Source organism: Arachis ipaensis, chromosome B05, assembly GCF_000816755.2.
Source record: "Arachis ipaensis cultivar K30076 chromosome B05, Araip1.1, whole genome shotgun sequence".
In the NCBI taxonomy this organism is placed as follows: Eukaryota; Viridiplantae; Streptophyta; class Magnoliopsida; order Fabales; family Fabaceae; genus Arachis; species Arachis ipaensis.
This window is the reverse complement of record NC_029789.2, coordinates 19274149-19296328: the sequence shown is the minus strand read 5'-3', so window position 1 is coordinate 19296328 and position 22180 is coordinate 19274149. Positions and strand designations below refer to the sequence as shown.

The 22180-nt window shown below is 37.5% G+C and overlaps 3 protein-coding genes across 3 annotated transcripts in view; 2 read left to right on the top strand and 1 right to left on the bottom strand.

The window, feature by feature from the left end:
- On the top strand, positions 8640-11315 carry LOC107643252 (heat shock 70 kDa protein 8). Its single transcript, XM_016346846.2, has 2 exons — positions 8640-8846; positions 9342-11315. The coding sequence occupies exon 2, from the start codon at positions 9343-9345 to the stop codon at positions 11056-11058; it is 1716 nt and encodes a 571-aa protein (XP_016202332.1). The 5' UTR covers positions 8640-8846; position 9342; the 3' UTR covers positions 11059-11315.
- On the bottom strand, positions 14015-16606 carry LOC107643250. The gene is made up of 8 exons (XM_021123290.1): positions 16472-16606; positions 16278-16380; positions 16085-16202; positions 15731-15819; positions 15600-15646; positions 15423-15511; positions 15112-15245; positions 14015-14843 (listed from the first exon to the last, which is right to left on the bottom strand). The coding sequence occupies exons 2-8, from the start codon at positions 16374-16376 to the stop codon at positions 14142-14144; spliced, it is 1278 nt and encodes a 425-aa protein (XP_020978949.1). The 5' UTR covers positions 16377-16380; positions 16472-16606; the 3' UTR covers positions 14015-14141.
- LOC107643248 overlaps positions 19638-22180 on the top strand; it is an 11601-nt gene continuing 9058 nt past the window's right edge. The window contains exon 1 of the mRNA XM_016346843.2: positions 19638-19648. The gene's annotated coding sequence lies outside the window, so the exon portion shown is untranslated. The remainder of the gene's footprint in view (positions 19649-22180) is intronic.

Sequence of the window (22180 nt, the reverse complement as noted above, 5' to 3'; positions counted from 1 at the left end):
ATGCGTGAGCATCTTTCTTACCTTTTCCTAGTAAATTTGCATTTAATTTGTTAAGTTTTATCAAGAATTAATTATCTTTTAGCCACTATGGATGCTACTTTGAGTCTTGTGCAATTCTGTTTATTTTACGTAGGATTTGGTTGGATTTGATGGAGTTTTAGCAGAGAAAGAGAAGAAACCAAGGAGCTGACCAGCGAGGAGCGACGCGTGCGCGTGCCTAACGCGTACGCGTGATTCGGAGCTGTCCATGGCAACGCGTGTACGTACCTGATGCGTACGCGTGAAAAGCGAAAGTCGCACAGCAACGCGTGCGCGTACCTGACGCGTACGCGTGACATGCGTCACGTGCAGAATTCGCAGAAAATGCTGGGGGTGATTTCAGGCCAAGTTTCGACCCAGTTTTCGGCCCAGAAACATAGACTAGAGCCAGGGGATAGCAGAGACTCAATGGAGATTCACACAAGAATGGTTATGCCCACTCCAAGTTCGGCGTGGACCCTACGAAGCAAGTGGTCCCCATCTATCAATTGAAGACATGCTGATTGCTTTAATTAATTCTGATTTAAACTTTAATTTTTATTTTAAAATAGGAAAAGATATTATTTTAGTTTTAGAAGATAGATTTTTAAATTAATTAGGATTAGATATAAAAGGAGATTGAAATTATTCCAGAGGAGAGGATTCCATTCCAGACTACCAAAATACATTTCATCAGAATCCTTATTTTCTCTTTGAACCATGAGCAACTAAACCTCCACTGTTAAGGTTAGGAGCTCTGTCTATTGTATGGATTGATTTTATTACTTTTCTATTTTAATTCATGTATTGATTTATATTTCAAGAATTGTTTTTGTTCTTTATTCTATGAACTTGGGTGGAACGAAAGTATGACCCATGTTTTAATCGAGTTCTTGTATAACTTGGAAAAGCTCTTTACTTGAACAACAACTTGAAAATAAATTCTCCTAAATTTTAATTATCTGGATTTAACGGGATACGTGATATATAATCCTTTTATATTTGGGTAGTTAGAGTTTCTGTGGCATATAAACTAGAATTGAACTTCACCCTCTAATTGGAATTAAGTGACCAAGGAATTGGCAGTTGATGAATTTTAGAGGAGACTAGGAAAGTCTAAGGAATTAGGGTCTAGTCACATATAGTTTGCCATGAATTAAATCTTGCATGATTAAAATAAATTAATAAGAAAAATCAATCTGAAAAATAGATAACTCTGAAGCCTTAACTGTTTCTTCATATTTTATTCCCAACTTATTTACTTGCATTTCTTTAATATTCTTTATATTGTTTAACGTCTTTGAACTCTCAAACATTACTTTCTGTTTGCCTAACTAAGTGAATCAAGTAACCATTATTGCTTAGTCCTTCAATCCTCATGGGATCGACCCTCACTCACCTGAGGTATTACTTGGTACGACCCGGTGCACTTGCCGGTTAGTTTGTGGTTAGAATTTCCGCACCAATAACTTACACAGTTTTACTTACCTACGTTCATGCATACAGTCAAATTTGGACATACCCTTTGGATCTAAATCAAAGTTTTACCGCCTTTGGATTAGAATTGAATTTTATAACAAATTCAATAAAAATCTGCTGCTGCACTTAAGAAGATTCAGAAAAATACAGCAAGCAGCTCTATTTTGCAAAATCTATAACAAATTCAATTCTAATTCGTTACTCCTAGATTTTTGTGAGGATATATTTTACACCCCTAAGTTTTAGGAAAAATAAGTTTCAGGTTCATATCACTTTGTTTGGTTAATTAAATGTCAATTGGAATTGCTGCCCTGCTTCTAGTAATTGGTTCTGAATTTTCTGTGAACAGCCCAGCTTCCAAGGGACATAACTAACTCTACAAAGTAGCTATGGACATGAAATTGGTACTCAATTAAAGTAAACTCACAGAGATTCAAAATACATTTGAAAGCAACTCAAAATTCTATTTAAATCAAAAGTTATAGCGTCTGGAAGTTGGTACTGCAGAACCAGAAAATCAGAAAATTCTGCAGCAACCATTAAACTTCAAAAATACATATCTTCCAAACCACTTGGCTAAATTCCATGAAATTCTTATGGGGTAATCTTGACTTATAGAAATTTGTTAGAAAAATGGATTGGTTTGAAAATCATGCCCAGATTATTCCCAGTTTTAATTTTAAGTTGCTATCCAAACAGTTTAGAAATTTCTGCAGCAAGACTTCTCAATTTCACTAACCAAATTTAGTCCTCTAGGCTTCCAACTTATGCTAATCCACCATTCCTCTTATTCATCACCTTATCTACTTAAATTATATCACAACCCTACCCCGAAACCTCAGTTCCATGTACCTATCAGAAATCACCATGATTTATATCATACAAGCTCACTTTAAAGCATTAAAATTCTGCACTTCTTTTAATAATAATAAACCAACCAATCAACAGAATTTCAGCAACAACAACAATCTTATTAACTCATCACCACAATATTAATCAAAATAACCATACCAACAATTCCACATAAACACCACTCAATCTCAACCATATCATTAAATTTCCATAATCATCAATCCTTCATCCATCATCATTATACTAACATACATACAATATATATATATATTTGCATTCAACCCACATTATCAATTACTCAACACATGCTCACATCAACTTGTCCATCAATACCATAAAGACTAATAATTTAACACAATTAATTATTTCAACTTATCCTATAGTGCTCTAGTCCAAGTTTTCGCAAAACCTTACATATTAAACATGCGAAATCTAAACCATACCTTAGCCGATTACTATATTTAGTCCAAGGCAGCCCCCCAGTCACCACACAACCCCTCAAGCTTAGAGAAACCCACCAAAATCTTAGCTCCAATCACCACTAAGCCTCCAACATATACACTTATACACCTAATTTCACATATATCACCATACATACTCAAAATTCACATTTAACATACTAGAACTGAAATTGGCTAGGATTTATGAACCTTACTTTGTATGTGTCTCAATCGAACCAAATCTCACTCATTCCTCAACTCAATTTGATCCTATAACATCAATTTATTCAAAATCTTAACACCCAAAAATCTTACTATTCTCGAATTGAAGAAGAGAGAATAGAAGCTAGAATTTTAATTTTTTTTTCACCTTGAATGGTACTGGACTTTGTAGAGCTCGTCACTGCGGTCGCGTGGCCGCAAACGGTACAGCAATCAGAGTTCCGGATCAAAAGTTATGTAGATATGAATTTGTGGTGAGGGTTTGTGAGTTTGCATGTGTTCTTCCCCTTCCTTGGTGTTGCTTCAGCGTTTATGCTGAATGGAAGGAAGAAGAATGCTTCTTCTAAAGTGAATTTGGGCCGTTGGGTTTGACTTGAACCCATTATGGGTCTGGTTTGACCGGTTTGGCCCATTCGGCCCAATCTTGGGTCAAATTCTTTAAAATTGGTGTCAAAATTCTCGTTTTAATTAGCTCTATACTGATGTTTGTGACATAAATTGATAATTTTTTAATCTTTACTTAGATTTTTTTTTTTAATTTTTTACCATTCTTTAGAGTAACGTATTTTGTATTGATTAACCCTTAGAATAAAATTCTCTAGAGAAATAAAATTCTATTTCAAGCACCCATACTTTAACAAAATAAAAAAAGAAAAGGGAATTCTTTAAAAAAATTGGAGGAAAAACAAGAACAGAGAATAAAACAGAGGAGGAGAATTCACAGCGGAGTGAACAATGAGCCAACAAGAAAGAAGAGCAAACAAGCACTATTTGAATGTCTTCTTGCCATGGCTAACATGAAATTTTTTAATTTTTGTTTAAGAAATTTGTAACTTTTACTATTATTTAATCGTGGCTAATTGAACAGTTTTAATATATTAAAAATTATACTTCAAATAATATCTATATACTTTTAATAGATTTGGATCCTCTAAATTTTGAATTTTACTTTAGAGAAAAAAATGTGATCTCTCATAATTTATTTTATAAGTGGGATCAAGAGAAAATATGAGAGAGAAACCATTCAAGGGTGAGAGATCACACTTTACATTCTAAAGTGAAAATTCAAAATTTAGAGGATCCAAATTCATTTTTAATATATGACGAAGACTACATAACTAATAAAACAAAATTTTATATATACAAATTGGATACATTATTTTTGCATGATTATAACATTTCAAGAAAAAAGATGCAATACTAAAACAATCCATTATTTATATTGAAAAACAAAAACAATACAAAATATCAATTTAGTTCTAAACTTCTTTATAATAGCAAATAAGATTTACTATAACATCTTCTAAAATAAATGGAGAGAAGAACCTGTTTTCAGGTTTCAATTCACCGTTTTTCTTCCCTTTTTGTTTTTAAGTGTTCATGGTGGTGTTGACAGTGGGCTAGTGACAAATTGTCAAGTTTTAGTCACACGCAACCGGGTTGGTTCTATCAGACGGCGGCCATGGTGGAGGAGCGGAGTAGAAGGAGGACGAAAAAGGACTGACTGTGGGAGAAGGAATAGAGTTGAAGAGGAAAAGGAGTAAGGAGGCATAGGTCTAATAGATGAATAATGAAATAATAATTTATAAAATAGAGGGTAGATTTAATAATTAAATAATTTATAAAGGATTAAGTTGAAGTTAAAATTAAACAAAAACTATTTAGCAATTATTAAAAAATTTTAAAAAATATGTTTATTATGGGACTATTTAATGGCCTAAACGTTCTGGAATCGTCGAATCCTATGCCGACTTTTACCCTAACAGAATCAACTAGCTCCACTTCACCTCCCTCATTCTTCTTCACTAACCACCATCCCCACCAATTTTCCCAGATCATTGCCCCCTTCTCTCCCTTTTACAATCACTCAAAATGCAATATGCTCGCCTGCTTGAATGTGTTCAACCCGAAATGGATCGCCTCGAACCCAGCCGAACCCATCCAGAAGGTGGCGCCCAAAGATCTTCAGCTTCCAATCCTTTGCCGATCCCGGCTGCCCCATCGCTCCCTCCACCGCCTTCCGCGACAACGTCAGATCATTTCTGAGAGTGTGCGAAGATCGAGAAGTACGTCTTTCAGAACAACCCACTTTGGTGCACCCTTTTGCTCAGTGATAAGACCAACGTCATGGCACCTCTCTACACCCTCAAAAAATAAATTTTCCAATCTTCCCACCCCTTCTATGACCATTGCCGTTGTGCAGGTAGTTTGATAGATTTTTGTGTGGTTGATTGATTTCTTTAATGTTTGTTATGGTTTCTATCATTTTCAAAGTTCAAACAGATTCCTCTATTCATGGTATTTTATTTTTGTGAAGTTTATTGTAGAATGATATTAAATTTGTTAATTGGGGCTTAGGGTTTTAATTTTGTAAAGAAGAAGAGAAGAAGAAGCTTCCTACTCCACCATCGTGAAGATCTTCGACTTGATCTTCTTAACTGTGGCAAGAACTTTTTCGACGGAATCGGGGCAGGCCAGCATGAGATGCAACTCGAAAATGGATTTAACCACAACGACTTCTTCGGGTCGGATCTCAAACATTTTCAGGTCGAGATCCGAGAGACTAGAACAGAAGAAGCAGCAAAACTTGAACTGAACGCCTATGGTTTATCAGAGTAAGAGAAAGGGACAACAATATGAAAAAACTGGCGACGATGATTTGAGAGTGGTGAGTGAAAAGGAATATGAGAGGTAAAGTGAGACTGGTTGATAGAGTTGGATAAAGTGAGTTAAAAATTTTAAAGAGAAAGTATGGGGAGCTAATGGTTTTAGTGTACAATGTGTATAATGGGATTAAAAAGAAAAGTATTTTAAAAATAAAAAATTAGATTTTTAATTAATTATTTAATAATTATTTAAATTCAGATTTTAAAATTTTAAAAATTATTTAAATTCGAATTTTAAAATTTAAAAAATTAGGACTAGTAGTTAAATTCATTCACAACACATATGGTAACTCTAATATCATAATAACCGCCAGATATCCCCTCCCTCTCGTACTACCGCACCCTCACCTTTGCCATTCCACCCCTTCCACGCAGACCGTGCCGTTGCCGCCGAAGGAGACTGCCGACACCACCGATGTCAGCCCTCATGCACTTGTTCATCTGTAGCGGGACGGATCCATCCAGCCCAATGCGGCGTTGCTGTTGCTGCTACTTCTACTAGGCTTATTGGGTTAGATTCGGCTATGTAAGCTTCCCGGTTTGCAACTAATCTGCGTGGGCAGACGCCCCGTTCTTCCAGTTCGGATGGCATCAGCCTTCCCCTCCAAAAGCCTCGAGAACCCGACTTCAGCCATCTTGATGATGATGATGACCCACGCTAATAATCGCTCCCATCAACCCACGCTAATAAATCATGACTCGGTCGTGCAGCCCCCTCCTGCAGTCGGTGGGTTTCATCGTCCCAGCGTTTTCATTCGCGACATACACTAGATGTTTAATTCACTATGTATGTAGATGGTTATTTTAATTTTTAATTGGATGGTTATTTTGTTTGATTCAGTTTAGGTATATACAATTAACAAATGATGGATGATCATTTAACTAGATAGTTGGATGATTATTTTATTAATAACTACGTGGATGGTTGTTTGATGGCCGGTGAGGGAGCTTCTAACGCCGGAGAGGTGGGATGATTGATAAAGGTGGGGTAGCAGACGATTTGGAGAAAGGAAAGGGTATTTGGATAAATTTCTTTGGAAAATTAGGGTTGAGATGGTTAATTTTTTGAAATAACTATTTAAGTTTTTTTTCCCTTGTATTGGACCAAATGCAAAGTTCATTATACACATTGTCAAGATTTCTCATTGTTTTCTTAGCGGAATTCAATTTTAAAATGTAGATAAGATTACGATTGAGAATAAAATTAATTTAAGTAGAGTTAAAGATTGAATCTAAATCTTATCTTATTTATTATCAACCTTACTTAAACACATCACAACCCAACCAATATAATTTGCTCAAACCTCTTGAAATCATTCATCGAATAATGTCACACCAATCGTCCTAGCTTTTTAACCAACATACACCTTAACACCCAATTTGAAAGAACTGAATCATTGTCTTCACTCCCATCTCCATCATTATTCTCATTCTCAATAATGCTTTGATTTTTTCTTTTCAAAGAAAAGAATAAATAGACTAAAATCAACGAAGCAGATTAACAGAGATAGACTTGAATGCATGTTTGGGTCCTAGCAAGAAATGAGGGAAGAGGAAATAAAGGCGATCATCAAATTGAACCAATAGCAACATTCTAAGTCAATCGATAAACATAATGCAACCCAAGTGAAATTTGATAGAGGTGGTATTTTTTTAACTAATTTTTTTATTCAGGTGTTGCAAGCGAAAGTTTTTCAGAAAAAAATCACAAGCTATAGTTTTACTAGTGCTATTTGGAGTCCTACCAATAATTAAATTTTTTTTCTTAGTTTGTATTATTTGATAGAGTGAATACTAAGAATAGAATGTGTAAATTAGGTATTATTGACAAGAATGATAATAGGTGTGTGTTATGTTATAAGACTGTAGAGTCTACTTTTCATCTGTTTATTGGTTGTGAGCTCATTTGGCAGGCGTGGTGTATTTGACTGTTCGTTTTTGGAAAAATTTAGACTATGTCAGATTCACTAAAGCAACACTTTGAAAGTTAGACAAATATTTTAACAAAAAAGGTTGAAAAAAAGCGGTGGTTCATTGGATTTTTTACTGTTATTTGAACAATTTGATAAGAACGGAATGACAGAATCTTCAAAAATAAAGTCTCAAGTGTAGTAAAAATTATGAACAGGTCTTTTAATTTTTTCGATAACTAGTTTAACAATGAACCTTTTAATTATTGATGACAATATCAAAAATAACTAAAAATTATTAGATATTTTGAAATGTCAGTTAGTGTTGTGCTATTTTTTATGTTTTCAATAATCTACTTTATTGTGTTGAGTTCTTTATACTTTAAAAAATAATAATAATAATGCAACCCAAATTCCTCCTAGTTAGTTGTTAACATTATACAATTTAATCGACGCAAGTATGCAACTAGCTTAACTTGTGGCAGCTCAGAAAACAGAACAATAACCACCGATAAATCGTTCGAGGCTTCACCGATTCAAGAATAAAAATATGTTTTGTACAATGTATCTGGTAAATTGTGGCAGGATCTTTATTGTAAAATAAACTATCTTAATACCATTTTTACGTATTAAAAGATTGTATAATTATTATTTTATTAAATCAGCTTTATGAAGTATGAACATTTATAGGGATTTGTATAAATTGATAATTGAGATAATCCAATAAAACACGAATTCTTTTGTTTTATTTTAATTAAACAAAAAATTCATATTAGTGTGTTACTTAGAAGTGCGGTTGAAACTTGAAAGTCGAAACCCGCTGTTATTCTTTGTTTTGTTAGTTACTTGGGGAGATGAAAGACAAGTATCCAGAACCATGAAACACCAAATTTGCGTAGCTGCCAGTTGCCACGTTATCTGGAAACTTCTGGGCTTCTGGCCTGATTACTACTTACCGTGTTGATGGGCTTCTTTGTTTAGGATAAACAAAGCCCAAAATAAATAAAAATTTTAGGGGAATTTAAAAATAATTTGAATAATAATGGCATAAAGCACCAAAACTGGAAACTTGAGTGTTCCAGTAAGGTCTAGAAGTGGAGCACCTGTGTTGGCCATGACACCATTTCTCGCAGCTTCTGGTTCTTTCTCGCATTTGCTTAATTCTTTTTGGGACACATACTTCTCTTCACTCAGCTTCAGGTTGGCTTCATTGGCTTCATTCACCTCCCTACTCCCTCTCATCATTTTTCTGAATCAAGGTACTCTCTACTCCTTATTCTTATTTGTTATCATTCACGGCTCCAGTTCTAGTACATTTTCGTTTTCTTTTCATTTTTCTTCTATGTAAGGCACTGAGCTCCAAAACAAAGCAAATTAGATAATGACCTGCGTTAATAAAATCCATATGCAACATTTAATTTCCATGGTGCATGCTATGTGCCTTTGTTTTCACTTGATTCAACTAAACTCGGGTCCGTAATTGTTCTCAAGAATGGCGAGTTATTCGTGTCTAATAACTAGTGATCTCTGCTAACATAGTCAATAATTACACAAGTAAATGTCAACGAATAGTGATAGCTCTGTGTTGTTTCCTCCCTAAGGATCGATCAAGTTAATTGAATGACTGGGAGTGCTCAACTTTAGATGCAATCAAATTGATGATAGCTGCAGAAAGTGCAGGGTGTCATAGAGACATAGAGTGTTGTTAGTTATGTAAATTTGTCTGCTAACTCCATCAACATTGTTAATTGCAGGATGGCAGAACCTGCATATACCGTCGCATCCGACAGCGAGACCACCGGAGAGGAAAGAACATATACTTTACCCGAAATAGCAATTGGAATTGACATTGGCACATCACAATGCAGTATTGCAGTGTGGAATGGTTCCCGAGTGGAGCTTTTGAAGAACACAAGGAACCAGAAGATTATGAGATCATATGTAACCTTCAAAGATGACATCCCTTCCGGTGGAGTCAGCAGTCAACTCTCCCACGAGGGTGAGTTGTTGTCCGGAGCCACAGTTTTTAACATGAAACGCTTGATCGGCAGAGTTGACACTGACCCTGTTGTCCATGCAAGCAAGAATCTCCCATTTCTGGTGCAGACATTGGACATTGGTGTTCGCCCGTTTATTGCTGCATTGGTGAACGATATGTGGAGATCCACCACTCCGGAAGAAGTGCTGGCAATATTTCTGGTGGAACTAAGAGCACTGGCTGAAGCTCAGGTGAAAAGGCCAATAAGGAATGTGGTTCTTACAATTCCTGTTTCATTCAGTCGATTTCAGCTTACGCGCATCGAGCGTGCTTGCGCAATGGCTGGCCTTCATGTGCTCAGGCTGATGCCCGAACCGACAGCCGTGGCTTTGCTATATGCGCAGCACCAACAGCAGGCTTCTCATGAGAATATGGGCAGTGGAAGTGAGAAAATTGCTCTCATTTTCAACATGGGTGCTGGTTATTGTGATGTTGCTGTGACAGCTACTGCTGGAGGAGTTTCTCAGATAAAAGCCTTGGCTGGAAGTACAATTGGTGGAGAAGACTTGCTTCAAAATATGATGCGTCATCTCTTGCCTGATTCTGAAAACATATTCAAGAGTCACGGGGTCAAAGAAATTGAATCAATGGCATTGCTTCGGGTTGCAACCCAGGACGCAATTCACCGGCTTTCCTCCGACAACAATGTCCAGGTTGATGTAGACTTGGGAAATGGGGTGAAGATAAACAAGGTTGTTGATAGGGAGGAGTTTGAGGAAGTAAATAGGAGCGTGTTCGAGAAGTGCGAAAGCTTAATTATTCAGTGTTTGCAGGATGCAAGAGTAGAAGTTGAGGATGTAAATGATGTGATCATAGTTGGTGGATGTTCTTATATCCCAAGGGTGAAGAATCTTGTTACTAACATCTGTAAGGTAAAGGAACTTTACAAAGATATGAATCCTTTGGAAGCTGCAGTTTGTGGTGCAGCGGTGGAAGGAGCGGTTGCTTCAGGCATCAATGATCCCTTTGGGAACTTAGACTTGTTAACCATTCAGGCCACACCTCTGGCAATCGGAATTCGAGCTGATGGAAACAATTTTGTCCCTGTAATCCCCAGGAATACTACAATGCCTGCAAGGAAGGAGCTTGTTTTCACTACTGTTCATGACAATCAAACTGAGGCATTGATTCTTGTGTATGAAGGTGAGGGGAATAAGGCAGAAGAAAATCACTTGTTGGGGTATTTCAAGATAATGGGAATACCGGCTGCGCCGAAAGGAGTGCCTGAAATCAATGTGTGCATGGACATTGATGCGGCGAATGTGCTGCGAGTTTTAGCCGGTGTTGTGATGCCTGGATCACGCCAGCCTGCAATTCCTGTTATGGAAGTGAGGATGCCTACAGTGGAAGATGGACATGGTTGGTGTGCTGAGGCCCTGAATAGAAACTACGGTGCTACATTGGATTTGGTTACTATCCAGAAGAAGGCATAAAATGATAAACATCCTTGTACCATTTTAGCTGCGTTGTTTTCATGTGTTTCAGGCGATACAAGTTATGTAACTCCATAGTGTATGTGGTTGGTACTTGAAAAGTTATGTAAATAAAATCAACAATAATCCCCATAATACGTGTCATATATAAGCCTTTAGTTCTGGACTGGTTCCTTTGGAAATAAGGATCACCTAGTTGTGTATGTAAATACAAATTAAGTTGCATGGTTTAGTGACCACACGCCATCCTTGTCTTAGTCCCTGTTGTGATGTGCTGAGTTTTCATCCAAGTTCCTTTATCCTTCTCTGAACTCCTTAATTAATCGGCCAAACAAATTAGTCAGTAATCAGTTATTTGTGTATATATTAAAATACAAAATATATGATGATTAATTTTTTATGTATATATAATATTTTCTATTGTTAAACAAATGAGTAAGTTTTAACTAAGTATAGTAATTTATATTTTTAATATAGAATGGTTTCAAAGCTACCGATGTCTCTGGTGGACTACTCTTACAAAAAAGCTAGACGCAGCATTCTCCAATCTGAATTTTAGCAGTAGAGCACTCGAGACCTTTAACTTAGTTATTTGATTGGACGATCTTTTCCTCTACTTACTGTTTGGACTACATAATTTTAGCAGGAACACTTTCTCATATGGTTCTTATTAGCACTACATATATATAATCTAGAACTCTCATAGCTTTTTTTTTTTTTTAAAACAAAGGAAACTCAACACAGTAAAGTAGAACAAACGAACCAAACAATAAGTATTACATAGAAATACATAAAATTTTTGTCATTTTTAACATTGCCATCAATAATCAAAAGAATCACTATCCGTCCATTTTTTGTAGCTCAGAAACGTCCTCCTTATTACGAACTCAACACCTGCTTCCTTATTATTGAAGATCCTAGCATTACGTTCCACCCAAATGTTCTAAATCACTGCAAAGAACCCAGTCAGTCATCTCTTCTGTTCTTGTTTTTGCTTATGTCTATCAGTCCAACTCTCAAACAGTTTTCTTATGGTACCAGGAATAGCCCAAACTACACCAAAATATCTCAACCAACTACACCACATCTGCCATGTTAGTTCACATAGAAGAAATAAATGCTTGACCGATTCTATCTCCTTCTTACAAAATACACAAATATTATCACTGGGCATAATAACACCTAGCCTACTCAACCTCTCCTTGGTATTAACTCTACCAACAAGTACAAATCATCCAAAAAGCTCAATTCTAGGAGGTACCACTCCTCTCCAGACTGAACTTGTAAAACTGTAACTCGTTATCTCATCTGACAGAGTTTTCGATTGTAGGACCTGCATAACAGATTTGGTAGAAAATACCCTTTTACTATTAAACCTTCACACCATATTATCCTCTTTACCATCTGACAACTTTACTGGCCTTAGCCTCTCATGAAACTGGTGGACAAGTTCCAACTCCCATTGGAACAACTATCTTTTTCACTGGAAATTCTATATCCACTCGAGTCTGTCCCAAAATCCACAATCCCCTATCATATATCCTTGTTGGTTTGAAACAGAAAAGAGTATTGGAAAAGTCACTTTCAGAGACCCACCTTGCAGCCAATTATCTTCCCAAAACAGGGTGCTCCTTCCATTCCTTACCTCCATCGCCAGGCCAGTAAGCACTTTATTTTTTATCCTATGCTCTTTTATGTTTAATTGACAGATGTCTTTCTAGGACCCTCCTTTAATCGGTAGCTACTAATTTACTAGCATGACACCAGGGTTCAGGTTGTTACACGAGCATACAATCTTCTTCCACAAGGAGCAATCCTCTTTTGAAAACTGCCACCACCACTTAAACAAGAGCGCTGTGTTTCGAAGTATTGCATCCCCAATCCCCAAGCCCCCAGCCTTTTTCGGTGCCTGAATCAACTCCCTCTTAACTAACGGGATACCATTATTACTATCCCCTTACACCACATAAATCTCCTTTGCAATGCAATTATCTTATCCGCAACCGCCTTTGGCATTTTGTACAGACTAAGGTAATATATCAGTAGGCTATTTATCGCTGATTTGATGAGAACAAACTTACCCGCTTTGTTTAGAACCTTTGCTTTCCACAGACTGAGTTTCTCTTTCACCTTATCTATTATCAGTTTCCAAGTCATCACCACTTCGTACTCTGAAAAAAGCAAAGGGAAAAAAAAACACTTATCACTTGGAAATCCATAAGCAAAAAACATCATAATCCAAGTTCCGATAATGGGACTAAAATAGGATTTGTCCATATTGATGAGCGCTATTGAGCAAACCTGCAAAGGCCTTCTCAGAATAGGCGAGTGTTCTAATACTATAATCTAGTCCCAGTTGGAGTAACGCAAGCCTTGATTGCTATACGACAAGTGCATCAAAATTTCCTTGCACACTGCGATTTCCCACTTCTCAATAATACGAAGTCACGAAGAAGTTCCAAGTTACCTCACCCTCTTTCTCTTTGACTTCTCAGACAGCAAAACCAGACACATATTCCAACCAAGTACCAACTCCCGTGTGAGTCGACGAGTAACATAAAACAACCACAACGATACAATATCAAAGTTTTCAAATTTGTTCTTTGCTTTTGTTGGATTGTTCAACGAATAACTCCTCCAACGATTCTAAATACAATAACCCTCGTTATCACAACACCAAATAAAGCATCAATTTAAAATTATTTACAAACATCAACGCTGCTCATTTTCAACGATTCGGTAATTATCTTAACCTACTTAGTTGTACTTGCATTTCCCACCGTAAGATTTCCAAAGCAGGGAGGGTTCGGCGTTTCGACCACGTTACCTTCTTCCCAGGCATACACACACCAACTCTTAATTACTATTTCACACTCCACTAAGCACTTGGTCGTTTCATTTAATTGAATGCAATGCATGAAGAAGAACACACACACGTACGCACACATGGAATTGCGCAAATTTAATTAATGAATTATTAGCTACTAATTCAATTCATCGAAATACACTATATACTTTTTTACTTTCGCGAAAGAAAAAAGAAAAAGAAGAGAGCAACGATGTGAAACTCTGTTTGATTGAGGTCAGTATCGTTGAGAGAGTGACACGTGGCGGCGCCTGATGTGAGGAGAGACGATGGAGATGAGTCCACCCAGTGGGGGTCGCATCTTTGACCTGTACACCATCTCGTCGTAGGGTCTACGGTAGAACTTCAAGTAAGCCACGAACGATTCCCGGCACTTCTCTCCTCTGCTCACGTGTCCCTCTCTCCGGAAGAACGTCGCCGGCGACTGCAGAAACGACGCCCGCGGAGTTCGTGGCATCGCCGCCTTCACGCTCGGATCTCTCGGCGTCACGCGCTGCGGCAGAGGCGTCGACGGGAACAGCGACTTCCTGGCGAGCCTGGCGGCATTGATGGTGGCGTCGCCACGTGGCGTCCTGGAAGCTGGAGATGCAAATGAGAAGGAGCGAGCATTGAGTGGGGAGATGCGGGCCTGGCCCATCATAGGAGATGGGCTGGTGGGCCCAACTTTGGATGCTGACGTGTCTGCCATGCTGAGGTACCACGGCTTGAGCGAGTCAAATGATTGGGAGACGGTGAAGGCGAAGCGCGAGGAGGAGCATGAGCCAACCTTGGCCGTTGATTGGATCGTGGAATGGTCGAATCGGAGGGACGAGGCTCGCGGGTGATATGCTGCGAAGTCGTTGTATTCCAGCGACTCTTCGTAATCCAACGATGATACCACCGTGGTCGCTGCTGATAGCTCCACGAAGGCACGAACACCCTGCACCCGCAATCACAGGAATCATACAATAAATGTTTGTCATGTTGAAAAAAGGATACTATTTCAATTATTAATTGGGTTTGAAAAGGAAGACATGTGGATTTGGATTGGGTGTGGGGAATCCTTAAAAACAGAGCAGGATGGTGGTCCATTGACATTGATCGTAAATGGTCAAACACAATAGAGGAGTATGCATAAAGCATAAAGCATAATGCATGAAGATTATATATTTTGAAATTGGAAAAATGGTGATACGAATGTTAGTTACCTTCCAGATGTAAGCAAAGAGAGAAGGAGGGTCTATGACAAATGCTTTATAGAGTCTGCCTGGGTAGTAGTCGCCCACTATTTTCAGCGCTGCCAGCAGCAAGTTCATAAAAGCAGATGCGGACCTGTAAAAGCCTGCGCAACCATCCATCAACTACTAACTCTTTTACTTGACAAATCTTAATTACATTTCAGGAGAACCAATTGTGAGACAGAATATTAGTGCAATTCCCGATATATAATAGGACCCTAGATCCTCACTCCGGATACTATTATTTAGTTCAATTATATGTTATTTCTGGCTGGACTTACTTGCATCCAACAAAATCACAAATTGTTCTGCGTTTTTAGGCATCACCGAAATGGCTACCTCTATTGTGAACACCAACAATCGAGTAAGCCTTCAAAATTTCAAAACAAATCGTGTTAGAAACTAACTCATCAAAAGAGCCTCATTTTTCTTGGTTTTTTGGAAGTCTCGTGTCTTACCATTTTTGAGAATGTATCTTTTGGTAGTCTTGCTTTATCCGAAAAATCTGTTATACCAACTCAAGTCATTAACTCAGAAAAATCAAAGAACCTAACCGAACCGAACCAACAACGGTGCTGAAATCAATTACCATAACTGGCCTGGATTGGTCGTCATGGCCAGCCACATAAGCCAAACCATCAGCCAGTTCAGCTGAGAATTCATCTGCTATCAAATTCTCTGTTTCCAATAGAAAAGCCACAGAAAAAAAAAAGGGAAAAACTAAATCAATGAATAAGTTGAAAAAGAAAGAGATGGGTATGGAAGAAGAGGGTGACTTTAATGATTGGGAGAAATGGCCCTGCATTTTACTTTTAAGCCTTAATTCAAGGAAACAGATATTAAAATTTCAAACAATAGAAAAGAGTCCATTAGTTTAATTTGTTGATGATAATGGTTAAGAAGCTTTGTAATTTGCAGAAAGAAGAGAATAATATATATGTACCGGTGCCTATGGAGTCTCTCCAAGAAAGGCAAGACTTGAGTTGCTTGGCAGCTCGTTTGACATTATCACCCTTTTGTTTGAGAAAGCGTTCCACACAAGCATAGTTGCAGAACTTCTCCTGTATTAATTAGTTAAATGAATCATGCATTTCGATGAAGATTTTATAAATTAGAGTTGGTTGGTATATAGGTACCTGCTTAACAGTGAGTTGGGTTTGTTTTCTGATGAGCTCAAGAACCGCTTCAACTTTTGCTGTGTCTCTCTGCTTCTGCTGCTGCTCTTTCTTCCCCATGTATCTTTTCCAGAGAAGATCATACAATACAATGATTATAATGAAGCTACGGATCTCCAACAACAGAGACAGAGAAAGAGAGAGAGCTAAAATACCAGACTTCTGCTTCACGCCAACACAAATTAAAGCAGAGAGAGAGAGAGAGAAAGAAAGAGAAAGTTGAATGAATGAATGAATAAATAAAGCAAAGCTAAAGGAAGTGGAGGGAGTGTGTAGTGTATATATAGGAAAACGACGGTATGTAACGGCGTTATATATCAAGCAAAAGGAGAGGGCTTAATTGCTTCCGCATGCAAAATATCGAGAAATTGAAACCAACTACTCTCTCTCTCTCTCTCTGTTCAAAAACACTGCTTTTTTTGGTCAATCTCATGAAATATATGGGTCACCACTGCAATCATGCCCCGACACCTTTTCTTAACGGAAAACGCCTACTTAATCACACTTCTTTTCTTCTAATTTATTCTCTCTTTTTTTTTACTCTAAATTAATGTTTAATTTTTAAAAATTAAATAATATTAATTCATGTATGTTTTTATAACAATAATTATTTAAAAGGGAATTGATACAGGGTGACTTTGAATAATCGTTTAGTCTGTAAACATGCGCAATTGATATATAGTTGACACAATAAGAAGTTGGTGTATAAGATTTGGAAACATGAATAATGTATGTATGGCAAAGTGGCATTGACTTTTCATATTGACAGTTCAATTATTATGCACGAAAGAGGGGAACTGTCAACTGTGTTGCTATGCATCATGTGGGAAATGCTGCGCACAGTGACATGGCCACATCCATTGCATGCCATGCTCTCTTCTTTCTTTCTAAATATATATCATGAATCCATCTGGTATGTATATGTATATGTATATGTATGTACGTAGTATGTAGAGGTGTATGTTACTCATGAGATCAGTAATAATCAGCACGTGAACGGATTTTGCGGGATAACCACTAACCTATTTTGATTTACAAACACATTTTGATTTTCCTTAGCCTCTGAAACAACAGTGACTAATGTTGTTTGTTTATAAATGGAAAACAGCCAAACCCTCTATTTGGTTTTGCTTACCGTGCTACGAAATTCAATGTTCATGTTTCATCACCCATGCATGCATGTACGCTCTTGCTTGATTTGTTTGTTTCTCGTAAATTTCCACAAACAAATAATATTCACTTTTCACCTTCTTCGCTTTTCTGCATTATTCAACTGTTTAAACACCTAATTGAACAGTAGTATTAGTGTGAATGTCATGCTTATTATCTTGATCAGCCTCAGTTTTTGTTTTATTCTTATATCTCTATCTATATATGGTGTTAGTCAAGTTCCTTAATATAGTTTCTCTTGTCTCCAAAGTCATGCATAAGATGATAAGCAATTATATATGGATCGGAGAGAGCTATCTACGTACATACAACTGAGATTCGGATTATTATTCATTTGACCGGTTTCTTTCATTAGCTTTTTCTGAATTTGAGGTGAGACACATATTTGATTCTTTTAATTATTAAGAATAATGAATAGGAGGTTTGCTATGTATAACTAGCTAGGTTCGTTCATGAATGGTAAACTTCTCCAATGTTATTAATGTCCACTTGCATCTATCAATTATTGGTGGGACAATTTATATATATCTAGCTAGTTATTTTTCCGTATCCAAGCTCACATTTGTTCACACGTTGCAAGATTCATTTCTATACCGCCATACCATTTTGCCACAGGGACATGCATTGGAACTGAGCCAATATATATATAATATATATATATATATGTTAAAAATTAAAAAAAAAAAACAGTTAAAATTTATCTAATTTAATAAATTTTGTTTATTACAACAACAACAATAAAATCTTGTTCTATTAGGTGGGTTCGGTTATATGAATCAAATGACCATATTAAACTTTATCTTGTATCATATGTATAGAGAAACCGTTTACATGTAAATTTCGTTTGACCACCTCATGGATGATCTTCTTAGATTTTCCCTTGTCTTTCATTCCTTATCCATCTTTCATCTCATCTACCTTCCTGATTGGATGCACTGTCGGTCTTCTTCTCACATGTCCAACTCACCTAAGACGCAATTCTACCATCTTTTACATAATAGGTGCTACTCCAACTCTCTCTCTCTTATATTTTCGTTCCTTATTCTATCCAATCGCGTATGACCACTCATCCATCTATCATCTCTATAACATTTAACTTATGTTTGTGCTCCCTTTTGGCTGCCCAACACTCTATACTATAAAGTATAGCCGATCTGATAGTAGTGCGATTAAATTTACTTATAAGTTTTAAAGGCATTTTTTTGTCACATATAAAACCAAACGCACTCCGCCATTTTGACCAACCTGTTTGGATCCTATTATTTACATCATGTTCAATCTCTCCATTATCCTGTATGATGCATCTAAGATATTTAAAACTTTTAACTTTTGGTAGGATGTTTTCTCCAATCTTCACATCTATATTAGAGTTTTCCCTTCGACAGCCGAACTTACATTCCATATATTCCGTCATGCTACAGCTTATGCGCAGACTATACACTTTTAGAGTTTTTCTCCATAAATTCAATTTCTTATTTAGGTCTTCATTTGACTCTCTCATAAGGACGATATCATTGGCAAAAAGCATGCACTATGGCACAGGCTCTTGGATATGCTCTGTGAGTACTTCCAAGACTGATGTGAAAAGATCATATGGACTTAAAGATAATCCCTGGTGTAATCCTATACCAATAAAAAATTTCTCTGTCACACCACCTTAAATCTTCACACTAGTTATAGCCACATCATACATATTTTTAATTGCACGAATATATGCGATCCTTACTCTCTTCCTTTCTAAAACCTTCGATAAGACCTCCCTTGACACTCTATCGTATACTTTTTCCAAATCAATAAACACCATATGTAGATCCTTTTTATTACTACGATACCTCTCCATCATCCTTCTTAGCAGGTATGTAATTTTAGTGGTGGATCTGCCTAGCATAAAACCAAATTAGTTTTCTGTTACTTATATCTCTTGTCTTAGCCTCCATTTTATCATCCTTTCCTATAACTTTATGATATTGCTCATGAGCTTCATCCCTCTATAATTTCTGCAACTCTGTATATCCCTTTTATTCTTCTAGATAGGTACCAATGTGCTCTTTCTCCACTCATTTGACATCTTCTTTGACCTTAAAAGCTCATCAAAATTCTTGTTAACCAACTGATTCCTTTCTCTCTATGGCCCTTCCAAACTTCAATTGGAATATTATCGGGTCCTACTATCTTACCATTTTTCATCCGCTTTAGAGCCTCTTTTACCTCGAAGTCTCGAATCCTTCGATAATAGCCGAAGTTTTGATCTTCTTCCCTCGTGCATAACTGACCAAGACTTGGAAGAGTCTTCTATCATTCATTAAATAACTCGTAGAAGTAGCTAGGGATGTCAACGGGTAGGGCGGGGACGGGGGATGCCTCCCTGCTCCCTATCCCCCCCCCAGATTTGCTCCCCATCCCCGCTCCCGTTCCCTGCCGTGGGGAATATTGCTCCCATCTCTATTCCCCACAGAGCCCCATTCTCTGCGGGACCCCAGTCCCCATCTATCTGATAGCTCTACCTAATTATTAATTTCCATATGAATAGAGCTGCAAGTATCCATCCTATACAAAAACAACAAGATTTTATGCAAAAAGTCTAAACGACAAGATGGTGACTTCTTTCGAAATGACGCAATGGGGGACGCAACGGCGAGTCAGAGGACAAAGCAATGGATGAGGTGGGAGACGCGAAAATAGAGAAGAGAATGGTCACGACGGCAGAGTTACGAAAAGGAACACTGCAAATAGAGAGCACGACGCAGTGAGAATGATGGCACGGTGAGGATGATGGCACGGTGAGGTGTGACAATGCGGCGAGAAGAGAGAGTGGCGAGGGGGTGGCTGCAGAGAGGTTGGATGGAGTATGAATAGCGTTAGGGATCTCTGAATTGAAGAAGGGTTATGCAAATGAGGATTAGGATAATTCAACTATTAAGGGCAATTCAATAAATTTATGAATTTCGGGGATTAACGGGAACGGGGCGGCGATCCCCGCTCGAGTCCCCACGCCTGCCTCGAGGAAATTGTGTCCTCCATCCCCATTCCCACGAAAAAAATTCTCCACAATCGGATCCTTATTCGGGATAGTTCTCGCAGGGATCCACGCGTCTCGGAGAGTTTTGCCATCCCTAGAAGTAGCTCTTCCACCTTTTATTAATCTTCTCATCTTTTACGACTTTTTGCAATTTTATATATATATTTTTCTCCTTCCTTCGGGTCTAAAGATTGGTAGAGACCCTCATGTGCTCTTGTTCTTGCTTCACTTACAGCCACTTTTGTCTCTTTTTTAGCTGCCTAATATTTTTTCTAATTATCTGCATTTCGGCCCAAAAACCACTCTTTAAATCACTCTCTTTTTGCCTTTATCCTTTCTTGTACACTTGCATTCCACCACTAGGACTCCTTGTCTCTTGGTCATATTCCTTTAGATTCACTAAAACTTTCTTTTATTGTTCTTCTAATAACTTCTGCTATCTCTTTCCGCATCTCCTTCGCGCTTTCATTCCCTTTCCACTTTGCTCTCTTTTCCTATCCGTCTTAGAAAGCTTTTTTGTTCCTCACCTTTCATCCACCACCACCTCGTCCTTGAGTTCTTTGTATGATGTCTTTTCCTCAACTTTTCTCAACCTGAAAATTCATGACAAGCATCCTATATTGTGTTAAACTCTCTCCCGAAATAATTTTACAATTAGTGCAAAAGTTTCAGTAGACTCTCCTCAATAAGAAGAAGTCAATTTGAGAGCTTATCATGCCACTCCTATAGGTTATAAGATGTTCATCTCTCTTTTTAAAATATGTATTTGCAATGAGAAGGTCAAAGGTTGAGGAAAAATCTAAAATAATTTTACTATCGGTATTGACCATCCCAAAACCATGGCCTCTGTGAATACTTCCATACTCAGTCACTTCTCTTCCAACATAGCAATTTAAATCTCCTCCTAAAAAAATATTATCTCTCGAAGGTATGTTTTGGACCAAACTCTCTAGATCCTCCCAAAATCTTTTATTGTGTTGCTCGTCCGAACCCATTTGCAGTGCATAGGCGTTAATCACATGAAAAGTACCTCCTTCCACCACAAGTTTAAAAGAAATGATCTGATCCAATCACCTACTCTCTTGACATCCTTCTTCCACTTCTTATCTACAATAATACCTATCCCATTCCTTTCTTCACCTTTCAAGTATACTAAAGTTTGAATTCGGAGGTATCTAACTCCCTATTCTTCGCGCCGACCCATTTTGTTTCTTGTAGGCACATGATGTTAATCTTCCTCATTTTCATGGTATCCACCACCTCCGTGGATTTTTCTGTTAGAGTGCCTATGTTTTATGTCCCAAATCTCAACTTTCTGTCGCTCCGACCTTTACCTTTACCTTTTTTTTGTGAACTAGCTTATTTACTCCCGTCCGTTCACGAAAATGCGGAAATCCTTGCTCATTTAACACTATATATGGACACCGATGCAGCGACTCTTACTCATTTGACACTGTACACGAGCTATACAGCATGCTACTTCCGGGCAACGATCTAGCTTTAGCGCAATAACGTCTTTGTTCCATGTCATGAAGATTCGACTAAGTTTTTATGTTGGCAGTCGAAAGTCTAACACAACCCTTTTCCTTTATTCTAGTTTGGAACCGGCTATCTACCGCAAGTGTAACATAGGCAGAATTGTTTATTAGTAAATATTTTTAAATATAATAAAATA